Below are 19,964 nucleotides of genomic sequence, written 5' to 3' on the forward strand. Positions count from 1 at the left end.
TAATTTCCATCCCTGGTGTGTCCATAAGACTATACAGGAGAGAGGTGATATGAGGATTCCCAGTTTGTGGTAGGGAGAGTGTGAAGGTTCCCAATGCATGGTAGGGAAAAGGAGTGTGAGGGTAGAGAGAGAGGGTGTATTAAAATCTAATTAATTCAATATCTCCACAAAATCTGGCCTTAAGGGCCTCACATATTTGACCCACTTGGTCCAGAATTTAACAAACTTCTTTTTCTGAAGACGGAGGGAAAAAGTAATCTTTTCCATAACATAAATGTCCTTTACTATATCTATCCACTCCTGTATTGTGGGGGGTTTGGGAAGTAACCAATGTCTTGTGAGTGCTTTTTACCAGCACATGTCAAAATACCAAATAAATATTCATCCGGCTGTCCTGCCTGGAAATCGGCAGTTCCTAAGAATATTGTGGAAAATTGCAAGGGCAGATCATTATTAAGTATGCTTTTCAATGCTTTGTGAAGCTCTGCCCAGAAAGGTCTTATCATTGGGCACTCCCAGAATATGTGCCAGTGGTTGGCTTCCTGAAGTCCACACTGTCTCCAACATTTGGTGTCCCCCCCCCCCATCAATATGTGCTTTCTGTTTTGGTGTAATAAAAAATCGACTAAAACACTTCCACCCAAACTCCCGCCATATGTGGGAGTTGGTGCATTTCCAATGGAATTTACATACATCAAGCCAACTGTCATTTGGTATTGTAAAGTTACCTTCTTTTTCCCATTTTTCTTTGATGTATTATGTAGAGTGAGATTTTTTTGTCATAAGGCCTTTATAAAATCTCGAGACAACACCCCTATTTGAGTCTTTTTGATAGGCACCACTAAATATCCTCAGTACAGGATCATTAAAGTCTGTTTTACCTTTAATGTTATGTTCAAAATGATTACGTATCTGGAGATACCTATAAAAATCAGATTTTTCAAGATCATATTCTTTCCTCTACTTTTCAAAGTCTTTTAAGTGTCCCTTTTCTGTTAGGGAATTGAATGTTGTTATTCCTTTTGAAATCCAGGACTTAAATCTATAATCCATTTCATTAGGCTTGAACTCAGGTTCATAGGCACACCATTGAATTATTTGTAATGTATAGCCCAGTTTATAATCTCTTATCATATTCCAGATTTTTAGTTGGGCGTTAACCCATGGATTTTGCACCTTATCTATAAACCTTCCTAAATTTTTGTGAGCCAATACTGCATGAATTGGAGAATCATTCATAATGGAGAGTTCAATGTCTCTCCACCTGGCATGAAATGTTGGGTTACATATGTTGATTAAGGGTTTAGTCTGAGCTGCATAAAAATAATCCTTGAAACAGGGTAATGACATTTATCTTTTCTCCCTTGGTAGTTGTAGAGTTTTGAGTTTAACCCTGGGTTTTTTTCCCTGCCAAATAAATCTGGAAATGATCTTATTCAAGTCAGAGAATTCTTTTGAAGAAATTTCTACAGGGAGTGCTTGAAATAAATAGAGATATTGTGGAAGGATGTTCATCTTTACACAATCAATTCGATGACTGAGACCAAGGAAAGAGACAGCATTCCATCTATGTATGTCGTCTTTAATTTTTGTTAAGAGGGGACCATAATTTATCTCTGCCAGTGTTGAGATTTTTTTCGGTAAGTATATTCCTAAATATTTCAGTGAGTTCTGATTCCAGTTAACGTGGAATTTTTCCCTAAGGTGTTTTGAGGGTGTATAATTAAAAGCCAGAATTTGCGTTTTCTTTACATTTAGTTTGTATCCTGCATATTTACCAAATGTTTCTCGAAGTTTCATCAATTCAGAAAATTAGTTCGGGGGTTTACTTAAATAAATCAAAATATCATCAGCATACAATGCCAGTTTGTGGTCTTCTCCATTTATGCAGATACCTTTGATGCTTTCAGTGTGCCTTATCCACTGTGCAAGAGGCTCAATATAAAGCGCTAAGAGTAATGGTGAGATTGGGCACCCTTGTCTCGAACCACGCTCTAATATAATAGTGTCTGAAAGGTACCCATTTATTTTAATTCGGGCTAATGGTTTATTATATAATGTACAGATGCCCTTTACAAAGTTTTTGTATAGGTCAATTTTTCAAGAATGTTGTATAAGAAGAGCCAACTCACTGAATCAAAATCCTTCTCAGCATCCAGACTAACTAAGAGGGCTTCCAATTTATAATGTTGGATATGGTTTAATATGTGCAATGACCGTCTAATATTATCGTGAGCTTGTCTTTGTGGGATAAACCCAGTCTGGTCATTATGTATAAGCTGGGGAAGGATAGTTTCCAGTCTTTTGGCAAGGATGGCTGTAGGCAGTGGGGTTTTTAACTAGATTGTTTCACACAATCTTGGAAAGCGAGAGGATATCTGAGGAGTGGAGAAGCATACTGGTACCGATTTTCAAGAACAAGGGTGATGTGCACAACTGTAGCAACTACTGAGGTATTAAGTTGATCAGCCACAGTATGAAGATATGGGAAAGAGTAATAGAAGCTAGGTTAAGAGGAGAGGTGATGATCAGCGAGCAGCAGTATGGTTTCATGCCACGAAAGAGCGCCACAGATGTGATGTTTGCTTTGAGAATGTTGATGGAGAAGTATAGAGAAGGCCAGGAGTTACATTGTGTCTTTGTAGATTCAGAGAAAGCACACGACAGGGTGCTGAGAGAGGAGGTGTGGTATTGTATGAGGAAGATGGGAGTTGCAGAGAAGTATGTAAGAGTGGTGCAGGATATGTATGAGGGCAGTGTGACAGTGGTGAGGTGTACGGTTGGAATGACGGATCAGCTCTGAGCCCTTTCTTTTTGTCAGTGGTGATGGACAGGTTGACGGACGAGATCCGGCAGGAGTCTCCATGGACTATGATGTTCATGGATGACATTGTGAGCTGTAGTGAGAGTAGGGTGCAGGTTGAGTAGAGCCTGAGAAGTGGCGGTATGCACTGGAGAAAAGAGGAATGAAAGTCAGTAGGAGCAAGACGGAATATATATGCGTGAATGAGAGGGAGGACAGCGGAATGGTCAGGATGCAAGGAGTAGAGGTGATGAAGACGTATGAGTTTAAATACTTGGAGTTGACTGTTCAAAGTAACGGGGAGTGCAGAAGAGAGGTGAAGAAGAAAGTGCAGGCAGGGTGGAGTGGGTGGAGAAGAGTGTCAGGAGTGATTTGTGACAGAAGGGTACCAGCAAGAGTTAAAGGGAAGATTTCAAGATGGTAGTGAGACCAGCTATGTTATATGGTTTGGAGACGGTGGCACTGATGAAAAGACAGGAGGTGGAGCTAGAGGTGGCAGAGTTGAAGATAACAAGATTTTCATTGGGAGTGATGAAGAAGGACAGGATTAGGAACGAGTATATTAGAGGGGCAGCTCAGGTTGGACAGTTTAGAGCAGGGGTCAGGAACCTTTTTGACTGGGAGAGCCATAAAAGCCAAATATTTCTAAATATATTTCATTGAGAGCCATATAGTATTTTTAACGTATAATAAATTAAATATGTCTTACTTTTAATGCAACTTCTGGTGCTGCATGGTTTTGCTGATGGCCTTGTAGTCTGGTTCATACGTGGTGAGGTTGAGCTTCATGCAGGCGTTGAGGCTTCCATCAGTTAAACGTGAGCGTAGGTTGGTCTTAATGTTCCTCATATGCGAGAATGACTGCTCACATGCATATGTAGAGCCAAACATGGTCAATACGGCAATACTCACACGCTGCATTGTGTGGTATGTCACAGGAAGCTCGTTCCAAGTTTTAAGAACCAGCTGGTCTTCAGGTTGAAGATTTTTCATTTCTGTCCACTTGTGTTCCCTCGCCAGCTCTGCTCGCTGTCGCGCAAGACTTTCCAACTCTCCATTAAGTGACATGAACTTACTCATCCACATGTCCGATGCCTTCAGGTCAGCAACTTCCAGCTCAAAGTCTCCGATAGAGACCCCGGGGATGCATGTCAGGTCGATTTTGTCCACTGCACACTCATGTGGATGAGTGATGAACTTGAAAAGACCAGCGCGCGCACGAAATTCTCCAAAACGTGCTTTGAATGACTGCAGGAGATTGGACGTAAAGCCAGCTAGCTGCTGGAGATCCAGATGTTGAGTGGAGTCACTTGCTAAGCATGCATCTCTAAATTGTTGCAGTCTTTCAAAGTGCAGAAGACGACCTGTTTCAATGTCCCTGAGAAAGACTTCCAGCTTGCTTTCAAATGCAAACACTGCTTGTTGAAGGGATGAGATTGTATTTCCAATACCTTGCATTTTCACATTGAGCTGGTTCAGATGGCCAGTTATGTCCACGAGATAGTGAAACTGCAGGAGCCAGTCAGTGTTGTCTAGCTCAGGATGCTTGACGCCTTTCATTTCAAGAAAAGTCCGGATTTCACTCAGGCAAGCTGCAAAACGGCTGAGCACCTTCCCCCTTGACAACCAACGCACGTTGCTGTGTAAAAGCAGACCGGGATAATGATTCCCAACTTCTTCTAACAGAGCTTTAAACTGCCGATCATTTAAAGCTCGGGCAACAATAAAGTTGACCACTCGAATGACCAGCGACATCACCTCACCAAGCTCCTGGCCACACGTCTGAGCGCAAAGCGCCTCCTGGTGCAGGATGCAATGAAAACTTAGGATGGCTCTCTTTTCATGTTCACGGAGAAGCGCTACAAATCCTTTGTTCTTCCCCAACATACAGGGTGCACCATCAGTACAGACAGAAATAAGTTTATCCATCGGTAGTTTTTTTTCTTTAGCAAACTCCATGAAAGACGTGAATAAATCCTCTCCTCTTGTTGTCCCTTTCATTGGCAAAACAGCCAAGCTTTCCTCACGCAGTGTATCACCTGCAGCATACCTGGCAATGATACTGCACTGAGATAGATGGCTAACGTTTGTTGACTCATCTAACGCGAGAGAAAAGTATGTCCCGGCGTTTATGTCCTTAATTTGTGTTTCCTCGACTTGATTTGCCAGCATGATGCTATGATCGTGCACAGTTCTTGCTGACAGGGGCATGTCTTTTATTCGTTTGATTATCTCGTCTTTATTTGGGAAGTCATCAAACAGTTCATTGGCCACATCAAGCATGAGTGTTTTGGCATACTCGCCATCTGTGAATGACTTTCCATTCCTTACTATTGCCAAAGCCCCCGCAAAGCTAGCGGAATTCCCGTCACCTTGCTTGGTCCACACACGTAGTTGCTGCTGACTCGTCTGCATTCTCCGCTGTAGCTCCTCGCATGCCCTTTTCCTGCTGTCCTCCGCTGGATATTTCCATGCAAATGAAGCATGGTGCGTATCGAAGTGCCGCTTTATATTTGACCGTTTCATCGATGCAATTTTATCATTGCATATTAGACATATCGCAGATCCTGCTCTCTCCACAAATGCAAATTCCTCTGTCCACGCAGCCTGGATTGCACGGTAATCATCGTCTTTTTTTCTTTTCGCCATCTTTTCCGTTACAAGGGTTGAAGCGGATAAACTAGTTGGCTATCTGATAAATTAATTTCTTCACCTTTACAATGACCCGGACATGCTCGCGAGCCATTGGTTCCCGACCCGACCCACGGGTGACCCGTGACCTGTGAAATTTATCTTCAAAACGAATTTCTGTTTACTTTAAAATGACACTGTATTATTAAGAAATATCACAAGCATTTTAAAATCAGTTCCAAACTGATTTTTTTTCAACTCAAAATTGTCTGGGAGCCATATGCCGTCACCGGAAGAGCCATATATGGCTCGCGAGCCATAGGTTCCCGACCGCTGGTTTAGAGACAAAGCAAGATAGACAAGATTGAGATGGTTTGGACATGTGTGGAGGAGAGATGCTGGGTATATTGTGAGAAGGATGCTGAATATGGAGCTGCCAGGGAAGAGGAGAAGAGGAAGGCCAAAGAGGAGTTTATGGATGTGGAGAGGGAGGACATGCAGGTGGCTGATGTGACCGAGGAAGATGCAGAGGACAGGAAGAGATGGAAACGCATGATCCGCTGTGGTGACCCCTAACGGGAGCAGCTGAAAGTAGTAGTAGTCGTAGTCATAGTAGTAGTAGCAGTTAATGCAGAAATGTTACATATCACCTTTTTAATGGAAAATTTCATTTAACTATATATGTGTGCTGACATTAAAGTAGCCTTAGCCACTTGTAGTGCTGCTGAAGGGAATATACATGAGATTGTAGGAGCTGGCTCCATTCCAACTTTTTTTATACTTTTACTTCTTTTCTTCAACCACACCAATCATGCAGATAAAGTAGAATGTAAAACAGAAGAGATAGGGTGGACTTACCCCACCCCAGTTTAGGGTCCTGGCCAGGTCGTTGCCGGTGCCCAAGGGGAGGATGGCCACGGCCGGCTGGGGGCAAAGGTTCAGCTGATCCAACACTGATAAGATCCAACCCACCTGAAAACACAGACAGTTATAAGAGAAACAAACTAAACATTTGCCAACATGCACATACAAACCAACCAAAAAACATAGCTTAAAAACCAACATACACACACAATTGAATAGAGATTCTGTTTCTTTTTTGTATGTGAGTACATGATAGAAATGACAATAAATTGTTCCTGAACAGAAAAGATGGACCAGGCGCAAATCTCCAAATTGAAAAGTTTTGAATAACATTAGACTCACAGTCCCGTCACCACCGCAAGCCAAGATCCTCAGGTTGGGAACTTTGGCATACAGTTCCAACCTGGGGGGGCGGGGCAAAACAAAGAATTAATGTCAGTCAGTACCTTCAGACGCCTCTGAAAACTAGTGTTGGGAGTGTGTTTTGGTCTCTTACCCCTCTCTGGGCCCTCCATGTGACAGGTCAAACACTTGGCGAGGATTCAGGTGCCACATGAAGGACTGGATTATCTTCACTCCCTAGTCAAAAACGTCCCACATTAAAAAAATGAAGCCTGATGCCCTGAACCTCAGCTCTCTCAACTGAAGTTATTCTATGTATCTACTGGAGTTCTTGTGGGGACTTAAAAAAAGGGTGTTCCATTTAAAGCTTGGTCTTGTCTGCAGCCTCCTACCTGGTTTCCACCACTCTTAGGGTTGACAAACACCACCAGAGGCTTCATTAGTTGGGAGGGAAGGGGTTTGACCAGGAAAGGCTTGAAGCGGCCATCTTGGAGCTGAACAGACACCACAGACACATACTAGACAGTCAGGAGAATAAAGAGAAACAGTAGACAACCAATAGATTGAAGAGAGACAGGAGGGAGTTAGTAGAATGAATAGAATATATTCAGTATGAATAAAAACAGCAAAAAACTAGTGGACTGAATAGGAACAGCACACAGCCAGCAGACTGAACAGAAATGGTAAACAGCAAGTAGACTGAATAGAAACATCAGACATAGTAGAAACAGCAAACAACCAGTCGACTTAATAAAAACAGTAGACAGCCAGTACTATGGAGCTACAGGGGTAAGATTCAGCACCTCACATCATGGTGCACCACCAACAATCTTGTCCTCAATGTGCAGAAGACGAAGGAGCTGATTGTGGATTTCAGGAGGTCTAGCAGCTGCAGCCACTCCCCCATACATGTCAATGGGGTGGAAGTGGAGCATGTCTGCAGCTTTAAATTCCTTGGAGTCCATTTCAGTGAGGACCTCTCCTGGACATCAAACACCCAGACTCTTGTGAAAAAGGCCCAACAACGCCTGCATTTCCTGAGGAGAATGAGGAGCGCCTGTCTATCCCCCAAAATTCTCACCAACTTCTACCACTGCACCATAGAGAGCATCCTGACCATCTGCATCTCAGTGTGGTACGGCAACTGCACCTCAGTAGACCAGAAAGCTCTGCAGTGGGTCGTCAAGGCAGCCAAGCATATCACCGGTACCCAGCTCCCAGCCATAAAAGACATTTATCATAAACGCTACCTTTGAAGGGGTCTGAGCATCAGCAGAGATCCCACCCACCCCAACCATGGACTGTTCTCCCCCCTGCACTCTGAGAGGCGCTACAGGAGCCTCAGAGCCCGCACTACCAGGCTCAAAAACAGCTTCTTTCCACAAGCTGTTGCCCACCAGAACCTGGCTACCCACTGAATGTCTGTAAATATGTTTATACTGATGCTCTTTTTTCTAACTTATCTTTAGATTTTAGTCTTCATGTGTGTATATCTTATACTGTTTGTCTATGTCTGTCTTGCACTGTTTGGTGAAGCTGTAGCCCTGCACATTGTTTTAATGACAATAAATTGAATTGAAATGAATTGAATTAGGCCTAATTGTCTTTTCTAGAATTAATGCAAGCCCTGCAGTCCACTGCTTCAAAACAGCTCATAAGACAAGTTATCCGATATTTCATCTTATTCATGGCAAAATATTCATATGTTGTGGCAGGATAAGGAAAAACACAGGCGATGAAGGCGAGTTTGATGTTTATTCCTCAACTCCAAAACCCAAACTGCAGCAGGAACAACCCTGCACCAGCGAGCCCGGGAATGTAAACCATGCTCCCAGCCCACAGCCCTGCTGGGTGAGAGGCACAGGCCCCAGTGTCCGCCACACAGCCCCCCCCCCCCCCGAACACCAAGAAGGGACTCCTGGAAAGAAAATCAGTGTCTCACTGGAGGCTTAAGCAGCCTGCCATAACGGCTGCGCCATCCCTCAGCCGAAACAGTAGGTGAAACACAGTCCAATGCCGGCTGAGAAGCAGAATGCTGAACCCGTGAAGACACTGCCGGGGTCCTGGAAGGAGGGCAACCCCGACGGGGAACCTGGGCCGGAAACACAACTTCGCCTGCCACCCTGTGCGCCGGTTTAAGCCTATCAAGCGTGACACGCTCCCTACACCCACCCATATCCAGCACAAAACCCTTAGGACCCGTCTCAAGAACCCGAAATGGGCCATCGTATGGGGGTTGGAGGGGCGAGCGGTGAGCATCATGCCGTACAAAAACAAAACGAGCCGACATGAGCTCCGCAGGCACGAACGACCGCGGAAAACAGTGGTGAACGGGGCCTGGAACTCGAGTGCTGTCGGACAAAAAATGGATAAACGGCCGGACGGGGTCGAGGAGCGGAACTCCCACGCAAAAATTCCCCAGGGACGCGGAGTGGCTGACTGAGCACTAACTAAGCGGGCGAAGCGTCGAGGTCCTCCTTAGGAGCCGAACGCAACCCGAGCATAACCCAAGGTAAACGGTCCACCCAGTTACCATCTGAAAGCGCAGCGCTGCCTTGAACAACCGGTGAAAACGTTCACACAAGCCGTTAGCCTGCGGGTGATACGCGGTAGTGTGGTGTACCTGCACACCCAAGGATCGCGCAAGTGCCGACCAGAGCTCTGACACGAACTGGGGGCCCCTGTCTGAGGTGATATCTGACGGAGTGCCGGAACGAGCGACCCAGGAGGAAAGAAACGCGCGTGCAACGTCCGCAGATGTTGTGGAGGACAGAGGGACAGCTTCTGGCCACCTGGTGGTCCGATCTACCATTGTGAGCAGGTGCGTAAAACCCTGTGAAGAAGGTAGAGGGCCCACCAGGTCCACATGCACGTGGTCGAAACGTCTGGCTGGGATCGGAAACGGTTCGAGGGGCGACTTAGTGTGCTGGCACGCCACACATGCAGCCGTCCACCCCTTTACGTCCTTGCGGAGGCCAGGCCAGACGAACTTGGAACCGACCAACTTCACCGACACCCAAACTCCAGGATGCGAGAGGGAGTGAATCGATTTGAAAACTCAACAGCGCCAGGCCACTGGAACAACGGGACGGGGACGGCCGGTGGAGACATCGCAGAGGAGGGTAGGACCACCTTCCTGCATCACAACATCCTCTAGCTTGAGACCGGTACGCGTTGACCTAAGGGCAAGGACGTCCGGGTCGCTGGGCTGGTTGGCAGCCATAGTGGAGAAATCCACACCGAGGTGCACAGGACACACAAGCACATGCAACAGACAATCAGCAACAGGGTTGGACTTCCCGGCCACATGCTGAATGTCCGTTGTGAAATCAGAGACGGCCGCCAGGTGGCGCTGCTGACGAGCAGACCATGGCTCAGTCACCTTGGACATGGCAAAAGTCAGCGGTTTATGATCCACACTAGAAGAACCCCGCTACAATGTAGCGGTTTGGTTATCCACCCGTCTAAATCTCCCTCCTCTTCATCCTGCCAGCTAACCGCCTTCCCCCTGCCCCTAAACCCCCCCCCACTCCAACTCCCTCCCCCCAAATGCTCAAAATCATCTGAAATGCCGAGAAAAGTGGTTTTTAGCCATTTTTAGAAAATGCATATTTTGCATAATTATGCAATAATTATTTTAATTTTCTGCTATTTTTCTGGTCCTCTCTGGAACAATACCTACCACCTCCAAAAAGAATTAGGATCATAAGTGCTTTAGTTTTCGGTCCCGCTATCTACACTAACTAACACACACACACACATTACGAAAATATATGAGTAGATAAGCCGTGAATGGGCGACCCTCCAGCAGGAAGGGGAAATGCCGGGTTGCAAGGTGCAGTGCCAGCAACTCCCGGTCAAAAACGCTGTACTTGCGCTCGCTATCCCGCAGTTTGCGGCTAAAGAATGCGAGTGGCTGCCACGCATTCACCACACGCTGTTCAACCACAGCCCCCACGGCTATGTCAGACGCATCGGTTGTTAAAGCTATGGACGCCGTCAAAGGCCTGGACCTGTTCGGGAGTCCAGTCGACAGGGTCATTAGCCTTCTTAAGCCGCAGGGCTTCGTAAAGTGGCTGAAGGAGGTGGGCAGCGCGAGGGAGGAAACGGTTATAGAAATTCACCATGCCCAAGAATTCCTGCAATGCCTTAACAGAGACCAGGCGGGGAAATTCCGCCACCGCTTGCACCTTAGAAGGCAACGGGACCGCGCCTTGCGGCGAAATGCGGTGACCCAAGAAGTCAATCACCGGCAGTCCAAACTGACACTTGGCCGGGTTGACTATCAGGCCGTGTTCGTCCAGACGACGGAAAACCTGTTTCAGGTGCGCCAGGTGCTCTTCAGCTGACGGACTGGCCAATAATATGTCGTCAAGATAAACGAACACGAAAGCAAGGTCACGCAACACCGAGTCCATCAGCCTCTGAAAGGTTTGCGCTGCCCCCTTCAAGCCAAAAGGCATGCGAGCTGAGGGTCCAGTGTGAAAAAAAGGATGGATAACTGAAAAGGAAACCTACCTATGTAAAACATGAACAGTGAGTATAAAATAGAGATAGACTTCAAAAATTCTAAACTATTACTTTGAGGTCATTTATTCTGAACTTAACAAAGGTGATAGAAGACACAACATAACATGACATGACAACATAAAGCAAACACTCACACATCACAGTGATTAGGACAATCTGCATTTGAATAAATCACACCATTACTTCATTCACTCAGTCATTTTGTCATGGCCGCTCCTGGTTCTGGCTACTCCAGCCCTGGTTTCTATGTCTCATGTCTTGTCCTGCTCTGACAACTCCTCCCAGTCTTGAGTCCTGTACAGTTTTCTTCTGCTACCCACTTGCCCCAAAGCTGTTGATTATTCAGTCAAGTTTCTGTATATTTAAGTTTGGCTGTTTAATTTGTTCGTTGTAGACTGGTGGAGGACTGGGTTGACTGTTGAGCGACTGGGTAGACTGGTGGAGGAGTGGGTAGAATGGTGAGGGCCTGGGTAGACTGTTGAGGGACAGGGTAGACTGGTGAGAGACTGGATAGACTGTTGAGTGACTGGGTAGATTGGTGGAGGACAGGGTAGAATGTTGAGGGACTGGGTAGACTGGGGGAGGACTGGGTAGACTGTTGAGGGACTGGGTAGACCAGCGTTTCTCAAAGTGTGTGGCGCCCCCGCCCCAGGGGGCACAGAGGCATGACAGGGGGGAAGGGGGTAGTGCAGAACTACTGTTTTGACATTGGAATCTTTTTCACGGTGGAACAATCAACAAAACGTGCTTTCATGAGACAGAGTGTGTAGGTTGACAGAATGGAGAGATATTTGACAGGGATGAAAAGAAAGACAGGCGATGCTTCGAAGACAAACAAGACAAAGTGCTTCGCTGATGGTAATCAACCAAAAACCAAGTTCAGAAAATATGACGATGCCTGTCTTGCTCTTGGGTTCACAGTGAATGTGGTGGGAGATGAGGAGAGACCAGTGTGTATTTTATGTGTGAAAACTGGCAGCTGGTAGTATGAGACCAAACACATTAAGAAGACACTTGAAGACATTACACCCCAGTCACGTCAATAAGCCACTCGAGTTCTTCCAGAGAAAACTTGGTGCGTACCGTCAGCAGGAACACCGCTTTGCAGAAGCTGCATCAGTGAACAACAAAGCACTAATGGCATCATACAGAATTGTTCAGTACAAGAAACCACACACAATAGCAGAGAAGCTCATACTTCCTGCAGCTTTAGATATGGTGTCAACTATGTTTGATGAGACAAGCGCCGCAAAATTGAAGGCTGTCCCTCTGTTCAATGATACAGTTGCAAGATGTCTATATGACATAACAAATGACCTTGAAGAACAACTAATTGAAAAACTGCAAGACAACCGTTTGGCCTGACAAGTGATTAAGACACTTGTTTACTGCTTATGTTCATTTGTCACGTCAGAGTCACTGTGCGAGCATTTGCTGTTTTACAAGTACGTCCCAGTAGAGCGACAGCTGATGAGCTCTTCAGGCTTCTGGACTATTCCGTGACACAACATGGGCTGAAATGGGAGAACTGTGTGGGCGTTTGCACGGATGGTGCACAGACCATGGCAGGGAAAACGAAGGGATTTAAGGCACTAATCAAGAGGGTCTCGCGGCCAAATGCACAATGGACGCAATGTGTCATACACAGAGAAGCACCAGCACCAATGCAGATCAGCTCTGACCTAAACCAGGTTTTGACCGATGTTGTTAGCATGGTCAATTTCATCAAAACGAGACCCCTGAGAGTGCAGCTCTTCTCTGCACTTTGTGAGGAGATGGGAGCTGAACATTCAGCTGTGTTGTTCCACAGCGAGGCTAGGTGGCTCTCGCGAGGTAAAGTGTTGTTGCCAGTCTTTGAGCTCAGAGAGGAAATTCGGGTGTTTCTGGAGGAGCAGCGTATGCATGAAGTTGCAAACAAGTTTAGTGATGAACAATTTCTGATGGAACTGGCCCATCTCAGTGATATATTTGGAAAGCTGAATGAATTAAATCTTCAGCTTCAAGGCAGAGACCAGCACCTTCCTCACCTGGCAGACAAGATCAGTGCATTCACTAGAAAGCTTGGGATGTGGGGCAGGCGACTTGATCAAGTAAATACTGATTTCTTTGAGAATCTGAGAGAATTTGTTGAAACCAGTGATTCTGGAGCCACCACAGTGATTTCATGTCTTAAGGAGCACATCTCTTCCCTGAGAGGATTCTTTCAAAATCCCTTCCCAAACAAGTGCTCAGTATGGCTGGGTGACAGATCCATTCAACACAGCAGCAACTGCTGATTTCGGCTCTGCTGAAGAGGACCAGTTCATGGAGATGACATCTGACTCCACCCTGAGGCTGAGCTTTACAGCTCAGACACTGAGTGAATTCTGGTTTGGTGTGGAGAGGGAGTATCCACTCATAGGACAGAGTACTGTGGGCATTCTGCTTCCCTTCACCACACTGTCTCTGTGAGATGGGCTTTTCTGCTGCTGCCTCATGTAAAACAAAGTACAGATCTAAGCTCAACATGGAGCATGACTTGACAGTGGCAGTATCAAGCCTGCAACCCCGTTTTGAAAAGATGTGCAGTGCAATCAGGCTGATTGCAGCACTAATGCAGTGATAAGACTTGAGCTCTCACAAACTGACTTGCTCATCATTTTTCCCAAATATCTGCATTTGTTCTTTTCTGCATAGATTGAACTGTATAGTTATTGTTCTAGCAAAGTGATTTTTACATTTTATTTCGTTTTTCTGTTTTTGCAAAAGCACACAGACTGATGGAGCAATCTAGTGACACATCTCACAAAAAGAGGTTTGATAAAGTTGAAGTGGAACTTGTGTTTGTTATCTGCACAACAGAAATTACTGAAAGAAAAGTGAAAGGAATGTTCATGATCTTGATGCTATTTAAACATATTTACACTTCGCCCATTTTATCACCATTTTGTTGGGGCGGGGGGCATGAAAATGTTTCTTCCTCCAAAGGGGGGTATGACAGAAAAAGATATTAAACCACTGGGGTAGACTGCTGAGGGACTGAGTAGACTGGTGGAGGAATGGGTGGACTGGTGGAGGACTGGGTAGACTGTTGAGGGACTGGATAGACTGGTGGAGGACTGGGTAGACTGTTGAGGGACTGGGTAGACTATGGAGGGACTGGGTAGACTGGTGGAGGGCTGGGTAGACTGGTGGAGGGCTGGGTAGACTAGTGGAGGACTGGGTAGACTGTGGAGGGACTGGGTAGACTAGTGGTGGACTGGGTAGATTGTTGAGGGACTGGATAGACTGGTGGAGGAATGGGTAGACTGGGGGAGGATTGGGTAGACTGTGGAGGGACTGGGTAGATTGTTGAGGGACTGGGTATACTGTTGAGGGATTGGGTAGACTGGTGCAAGACTGGGTAGACTGTTGAGGGAGTGGGTAGACTGGTGGAAGACTGGGTAGACTGTTGAGGGTCTGGGTAGACTGGTGGAGGACTGGGTAGACTGGTGGAGGACTGGGTAGACTGTTGAGGGACTGGGTAGACTATGGAGGGACTGGGTAGACTGGTGGAGGGCTGGGTAGACTAGTGGAGGACTGGGTAGACTGTGGAGGGACTGGGTAGACTGGTGGAGGACTGGGTAGACTGTTGAGGGACTGGGTATACTAAGAACTTTCTCACCTCTGCTCCCTTCTTGGTGGACTTGCTACTTTTCAGTGATGTTCGTTTTTTCTTCTTACTGGATTTCAAAGAAGACTACAAGAGAAAGACAAAGACTCCATAAGTGGCCATTTGTGCTTGTGTGTGCGTGAGACTAATGTGTGTGTTGGTCTGTGACAAAAGCAAAAAAAAATGTGTGTGTTTGTGTATGTGTGTGTGTGTGTGTGTGTGTGTATGTATATATATATATATATATATATATATATATATATATATATATATATATATATAAATAATAAACCTGTGGTCGGCGGACCCTGACTATCCATGTGGGAGGGACCATGACGGCAGCATGAGCTCCCAGGGAACACGGCTCCTCAATCTGCTGCAGCATGAAGCAGGTCACTTTGTTGTGAAACTGAAACACACACATCACAACATCAGCCACACTGACCCTTTTATTTTTTTTGAGCTCTCTCATTCAGTGGTATTTAGTGAGTAGAATAAGAATGCTATACAACTGAAATGTTTTTACATCTCATCTCATCTTATCATCAGCCGCTTCTCCAAGGTCGGGTCGCATTGGCAGCAAGCTAAGTAGGGTACTCCAGACGTCCCTCTCCCCAGCAACACCCTCCAGCTCCTCCTGGGGGATCCCAAGGCATTCCCAGGTCAGATTGGCCATGTAGTCACTCCAGCAAGTTCTGGGTCTATCCGGTTTCTCCTCCCAGTTGGATGTGCCCGGAAAACCTCCAAAGGAAGGTGCCCAGTAGAAATCCTAATCAGATGTTCGAACCACCTCAACTGGCTCCTTTCAACACAAAGGAGCAGCGGCTCTACTGCGAGCCCCCTCCGGATGTCCGAGCTCCTCACCCTATCTCTAAGGCTGAGCCCAGACACCCTACAGAGGAAACTCATTTCAGCTGCTTGTATCCGCGATCTCACCCTTTTGGTCACTACCCAAAGCTCATGACCATAGTTGAGGATTGAAACAAAGATTGACTGCTAAATTGAGAGCTTTGCCTTCTGGCTCAGCTCCCTCTTCACCACAACGGTCCGGTACAACATCCGCATTACTGCTGATGCTGCACCAATCTGCCTGTCAATCTCCCGCTCCATCCTACCCTCACTCGTGAACAAGTCCCCGAGATACTTGAACTCCTTCATTTGAGGCGACAACTCATCCCCAACCTGGAGGGAGCAATCCACCATTTTCCGGTAGAGAACCATGGCCTCAGACTTGGAGGAGCTGGCTCTCATCCTGGCCATTTCACACTCAGCTGCAAACCGCCCCAGTGCATGCCGGAGGTCGCGTTCAGATGAAGTCAACAAAACCACATCATCTGCGAAGAGCAGAGATGCAATTCTCAGGTTCCCAAAATGGACACACTCATCGCCTTGGCTGCGCCTTGAGATCCTGTCCATGAATATCACAAACAGAATCGGAGACAAGGGACAACCTTGACGGAGTCCGACACCCACTGAAAATGTGTTTGACTTTGTGCCAAGAATATGGACACAGCTCTCACTTTGGTTATACAAGGACCGGATGGCTTGCAGCAACTGCTCTGGTACCCCATACTCCTGCAGTATCCCCCACAGAGTGCCCTGGAGTACACGGTTGTAAGCTTTCTCCAAGTCCACAAAACACATGTAGACTGGCTGGTCAAACTCCCATGCCTCCCTCAGCACTTCCGCAAGAGTAAAGAGTTGGTCTGTTGTTCCAAGGCCAGCACGGAATCCGCATTGTTCCTCCTGGATCTGAGGTTTGACAATCAGTCAGAGCCTCCTTTCCAGCACCCTAGAGTAGACTTTCTCAGGGAGGCTGAGCAATATGATGCTCTCATAATTAGAGCACACCTTCCGGCCCCCTTTTTTAAATATGGGAACCACCACCCCAGTCTGCCCTCCACAGGTACTGTCCCCGACCTCCACGCAACACTGAAGAGGCATGTCAGACAAGACAGCCCAACAATGTCCAGAGCCTTCAGCATCTCAGGGCAAATCTCATCCACACCTGGCGCCTTGCCACCGAAGAGCTTCTTAACTACCTCAGCGACCTATGCCAGGGATATGGGTGGGGCTTCCCTCGAGTCTTCAGACTCTACCTCCTCCACTGAGGACGTATTAGCCGGGTTCGGGAGCTCCTCAAAGTGTTCTTTCCACCGCCTGATAACATCCCCAGTCCGGGTTCCCTTCCTGAGTCACCGGATGGTTTGCCAGAACTTCCTTGAGGCCAACCAAAAGTCCTCCTCCATAGCCTTGCCGAAATCCTCCCACATCCGAGTTTTTGCTTCCGCGACCGCCAAAGCCACAGCTCTTCTAGCCTCCAGGTGCCTGTCTGCTTCTTCAGGAGACCCCTGGGCCAACCAAGCCCAAAAAACCTCCTTCTTCAGCCTGACGGCTTCCCTCACCGCCGGTGTCCACCAGCAGGTTCTTAGGTTGCTGCCTTGACAGGCACCAATGACCTTATGACCACAGCTCCTACCTGCTGCATCTGCAATAGAGGCATTGAACATGGCCCACTCAGACTCCATGTCCCCAGCCTCCCTTGGGATACACGAGAACTTCTTCCGGAGGTGGGATTTGAAGACCTCACGGACAGGGGCCTCCGCTAGACATTCCCAGTTCACCCTCACTACACATTTGGGTTTGCCAGGTCTGTCCGGCAGCCTTTCCTGCCATGTGATCCAACTAACCACCAGGTGGTGATAAGTTGACAACACTGCTCCTCTCTTCACCCGAGTGTCCGAAACATACAGCTGCAGATCTGACGATACAACTACAAAGTCTATCATCGATCTTCGGCCTAAGTTGTTCTGGTACCAAGTACACGCCATCTCCTAATGGCCAAATAGAGAATAGCAGTGGAAATTCACCTAAATTGTGGGAATAGCGGAGTTATGTACATTTACTGCAGAAATGCCATTTGGCTGGTTTATAAGAAGTGCCACACTGGCTTCATCCTCCTCAATGAAAAATTGTGTTGAATTCTTGTCCAATCTACGTGCCATCATATGTAGTTGGTCGACCATGGGAATGGAATAGTGTTGACATGTTAGGGAAGCATCTCCATTTCTTTTTGTGTTGTTCACATTTCACAACCATTCCATGGTAAATAATATAGAGCTGCAGAAGTAGTAGAGGTTTTCATCTATGGTTCAAATTTCTGTTTAATTTCCAGAGCAAGAAAACTGACAGACAGCCTCTCATGTGCACTTATCTGACACTATCCAATTCTCGCACCGTACCAGCAGGTATGCATAGCAGAATGAAAGAAAACAAAATATCAGAAAAACATAAAAATATATCTTAACAAGTCAAGTCATGTCAACAAGTGATTTAAGATTACCGCTGATTTTGCCAGCTTGAGGTCCTGAGGGCCTGATGCAGCTTTTAATTGTTCAGCACAGAATTCTATAATGTAACTTAGATCAATCTTACATCATTCTCAGGAGGCTAGAATAAATCGATTCTGGTCTTACAATGTAGTTGTTCTGTTTGGTCAAATTTAGATCAATGCTATGTCACCCTCATTTTGTACTTTCTACTACTTTATTGAGTAGTACTTACTGCCTGTTTGCACCAGGAGCAGCTGATGGCAACAATATCTTTACTGTGGAAGGAAAACTTCTGTTGGAATCCCTGTTTTTGTGGATAGAGATTGGGGCATTCAGGTATTATCATTGGTTATCTCTTTGTTATGAGCCCAAAATGAATTGACACTTTCTGATAAAGAATTAAATGTAAAGTACAGGGTCTGTACCTTCCCACACTGTCGACACTTCCCTGTCTGACGTCTCCTGTGGACCCAGTGGTGTCGCACAACATTAGCCTGAGAACATGACACCAAACTGTGTGTATGATATATTCACATATGCAATTACACTTGCATATACTATATATTTATTTTTTATAGTTATATATATTTATTTGGTGTGCAAGGCCAACAGGCAGACACCCAGCACACAGACTAACCTCTCGAATTGCTCGAGGTCCCGGTTCCCTGAATGATGGTTTGCACCTGAAATTAATCTGAACAAAAAGGGAAATGATGAAGGCATGAGAATCCTCCGTGTAAAGCTGTTCCTGCATCGCTGCTCCAACTCTTACCTTCTCCAGCTGCTCCATACACATGATGTGGACAGATATCTGACAACCACCACATTTCTTCCTCGCCACTGACTTTTGCTGGGGGAAAGACATACAATTGGACGATATAGTAAAAGTATTATATATTTTATTAATAGTTCTGTAGTAGCTGTGTCATTTGGCTCCATCATAAAGTTTGTAATTTCATAAAGTTATGTAATTATTGTAATGCTGCTTAGATGTTGAAGCATCACCAGCATGACCAAACTGAAGACGCTAGAGGACTGTCTAACCCAGCTCACCAACGTTTTAGCGATGCAGCACTGCTCTCCAACATAACAGAAGTCTCCAGAGCCACTGATCTCAAACCAGATGTGATCCCCAAACTGTGCAGTGTCCTGAAGGAGAGAACAGAAAGTAAATCTATTCAGTGTCCTGAAAGAGAAAGAGCAAAAAGTAAAGCTATCCAGTGTCCTGAAGGAGTGAGAGCAATAAGTAAATCTATTCAGTGTCCTGAAGGAGAGAGAGCAGAAAGTAAATCTATTCAGTTTCCTGAAGGAGAGATGCCAGAAAGTAAATCTATTCAGTGTCCTGAAGGAGAGAGAGAGCAGAAAGTAAATCTACTCAGTGTCCTGAAGGAGAGAGAGCAGAAAGTAAATCTATTCAGTGTCCTGAAGGAGAGTAGAAAGTAAATTTATTCAGTGTCCTGAAGGAGAGAGAGCAGAAAGTAAATCTACTCAGTGTCCTGAAGGAGAGAGCAGAAAGTAAATCTATTCAGTGTCCTGAAGGAGAGTAGAAAGTAAATTTATACAGTGTCCTGAGGAGAGAGAGAGCAGAAAGTAAATCTAGTCAATGTCCTGAAGGAGAGAGAGCAGAAAGTAAATCTATTCAGTATCTAAGTGGTCTAACGGCAACAATCAGTCATGTTATTATGTCTGCATATGGCTGATTTAAACCCTTCAGTACAGCAAATTCACAATTCTTCAAATAAAATGTTTTTGTGACACTACACTACTACTACTACTATGACTGCTACTACTACTGCTCCCGTTAGGGGGCGCCACAGCAGATCATCTGTTT

At 46.0% G+C, this 19,964-nt stretch overlaps 1 protein-coding gene across 1 annotated transcript in view; it reads right to left on the bottom strand.

Moving 5' to 3' along the window:
• LOC130113901 (diacylglycerol kinase zeta-like) overlaps positions 1 to 19,964 on the bottom strand; it is a 132,246-nt gene that overhangs the window by 88,526 nt on the left and 23,756 nt on the right. The window contains exons 3-13 of the mRNA XM_056281599.1: positions 19,187 to 19,282; positions 18,906 to 18,983; positions 18,771 to 18,827; positions 18,559 to 18,627; positions 18,366 to 18,437; positions 15,094 to 15,210; positions 14,814 to 14,888; positions 7,033 to 7,134; positions 6,795 to 6,877; positions 6,641 to 6,701; positions 6,293 to 6,406 (exon numbers count right to left, since the gene is read on the bottom strand). Coding sequence (XP_056137574.1) covers positions 6,293 to 6,406; positions 6,641 to 6,701; positions 6,795 to 6,877; positions 7,033 to 7,134; positions 14,814 to 14,888; positions 15,094 to 15,210; positions 18,366 to 18,437; positions 18,559 to 18,627; positions 18,771 to 18,827; positions 18,906 to 18,983; positions 19,187 to 19,282 — 924 coding nt within the window. The remainder of the gene's footprint in view (positions 1 to 6,292; positions 6,407 to 6,640; positions 6,702 to 6,794; positions 6,878 to 7,032; positions 7,135 to 14,813; positions 14,889 to 15,093; positions 15,211 to 18,365; positions 18,438 to 18,558; positions 18,628 to 18,770; positions 18,828 to 18,905; positions 18,984 to 19,186; positions 19,283 to 19,964) is intronic.

Source organism: Lampris incognitus, chromosome 6 (assembly GCF_029633865.1).
Source record: "Lampris incognitus isolate fLamInc1 chromosome 6, fLamInc1.hap2, whole genome shotgun sequence".
NCBI classification, from domain to species: domain Eukaryota; kingdom Metazoa; phylum Chordata; class Actinopteri; order Lampriformes; family Lampridae; genus Lampris; species Lampris incognitus.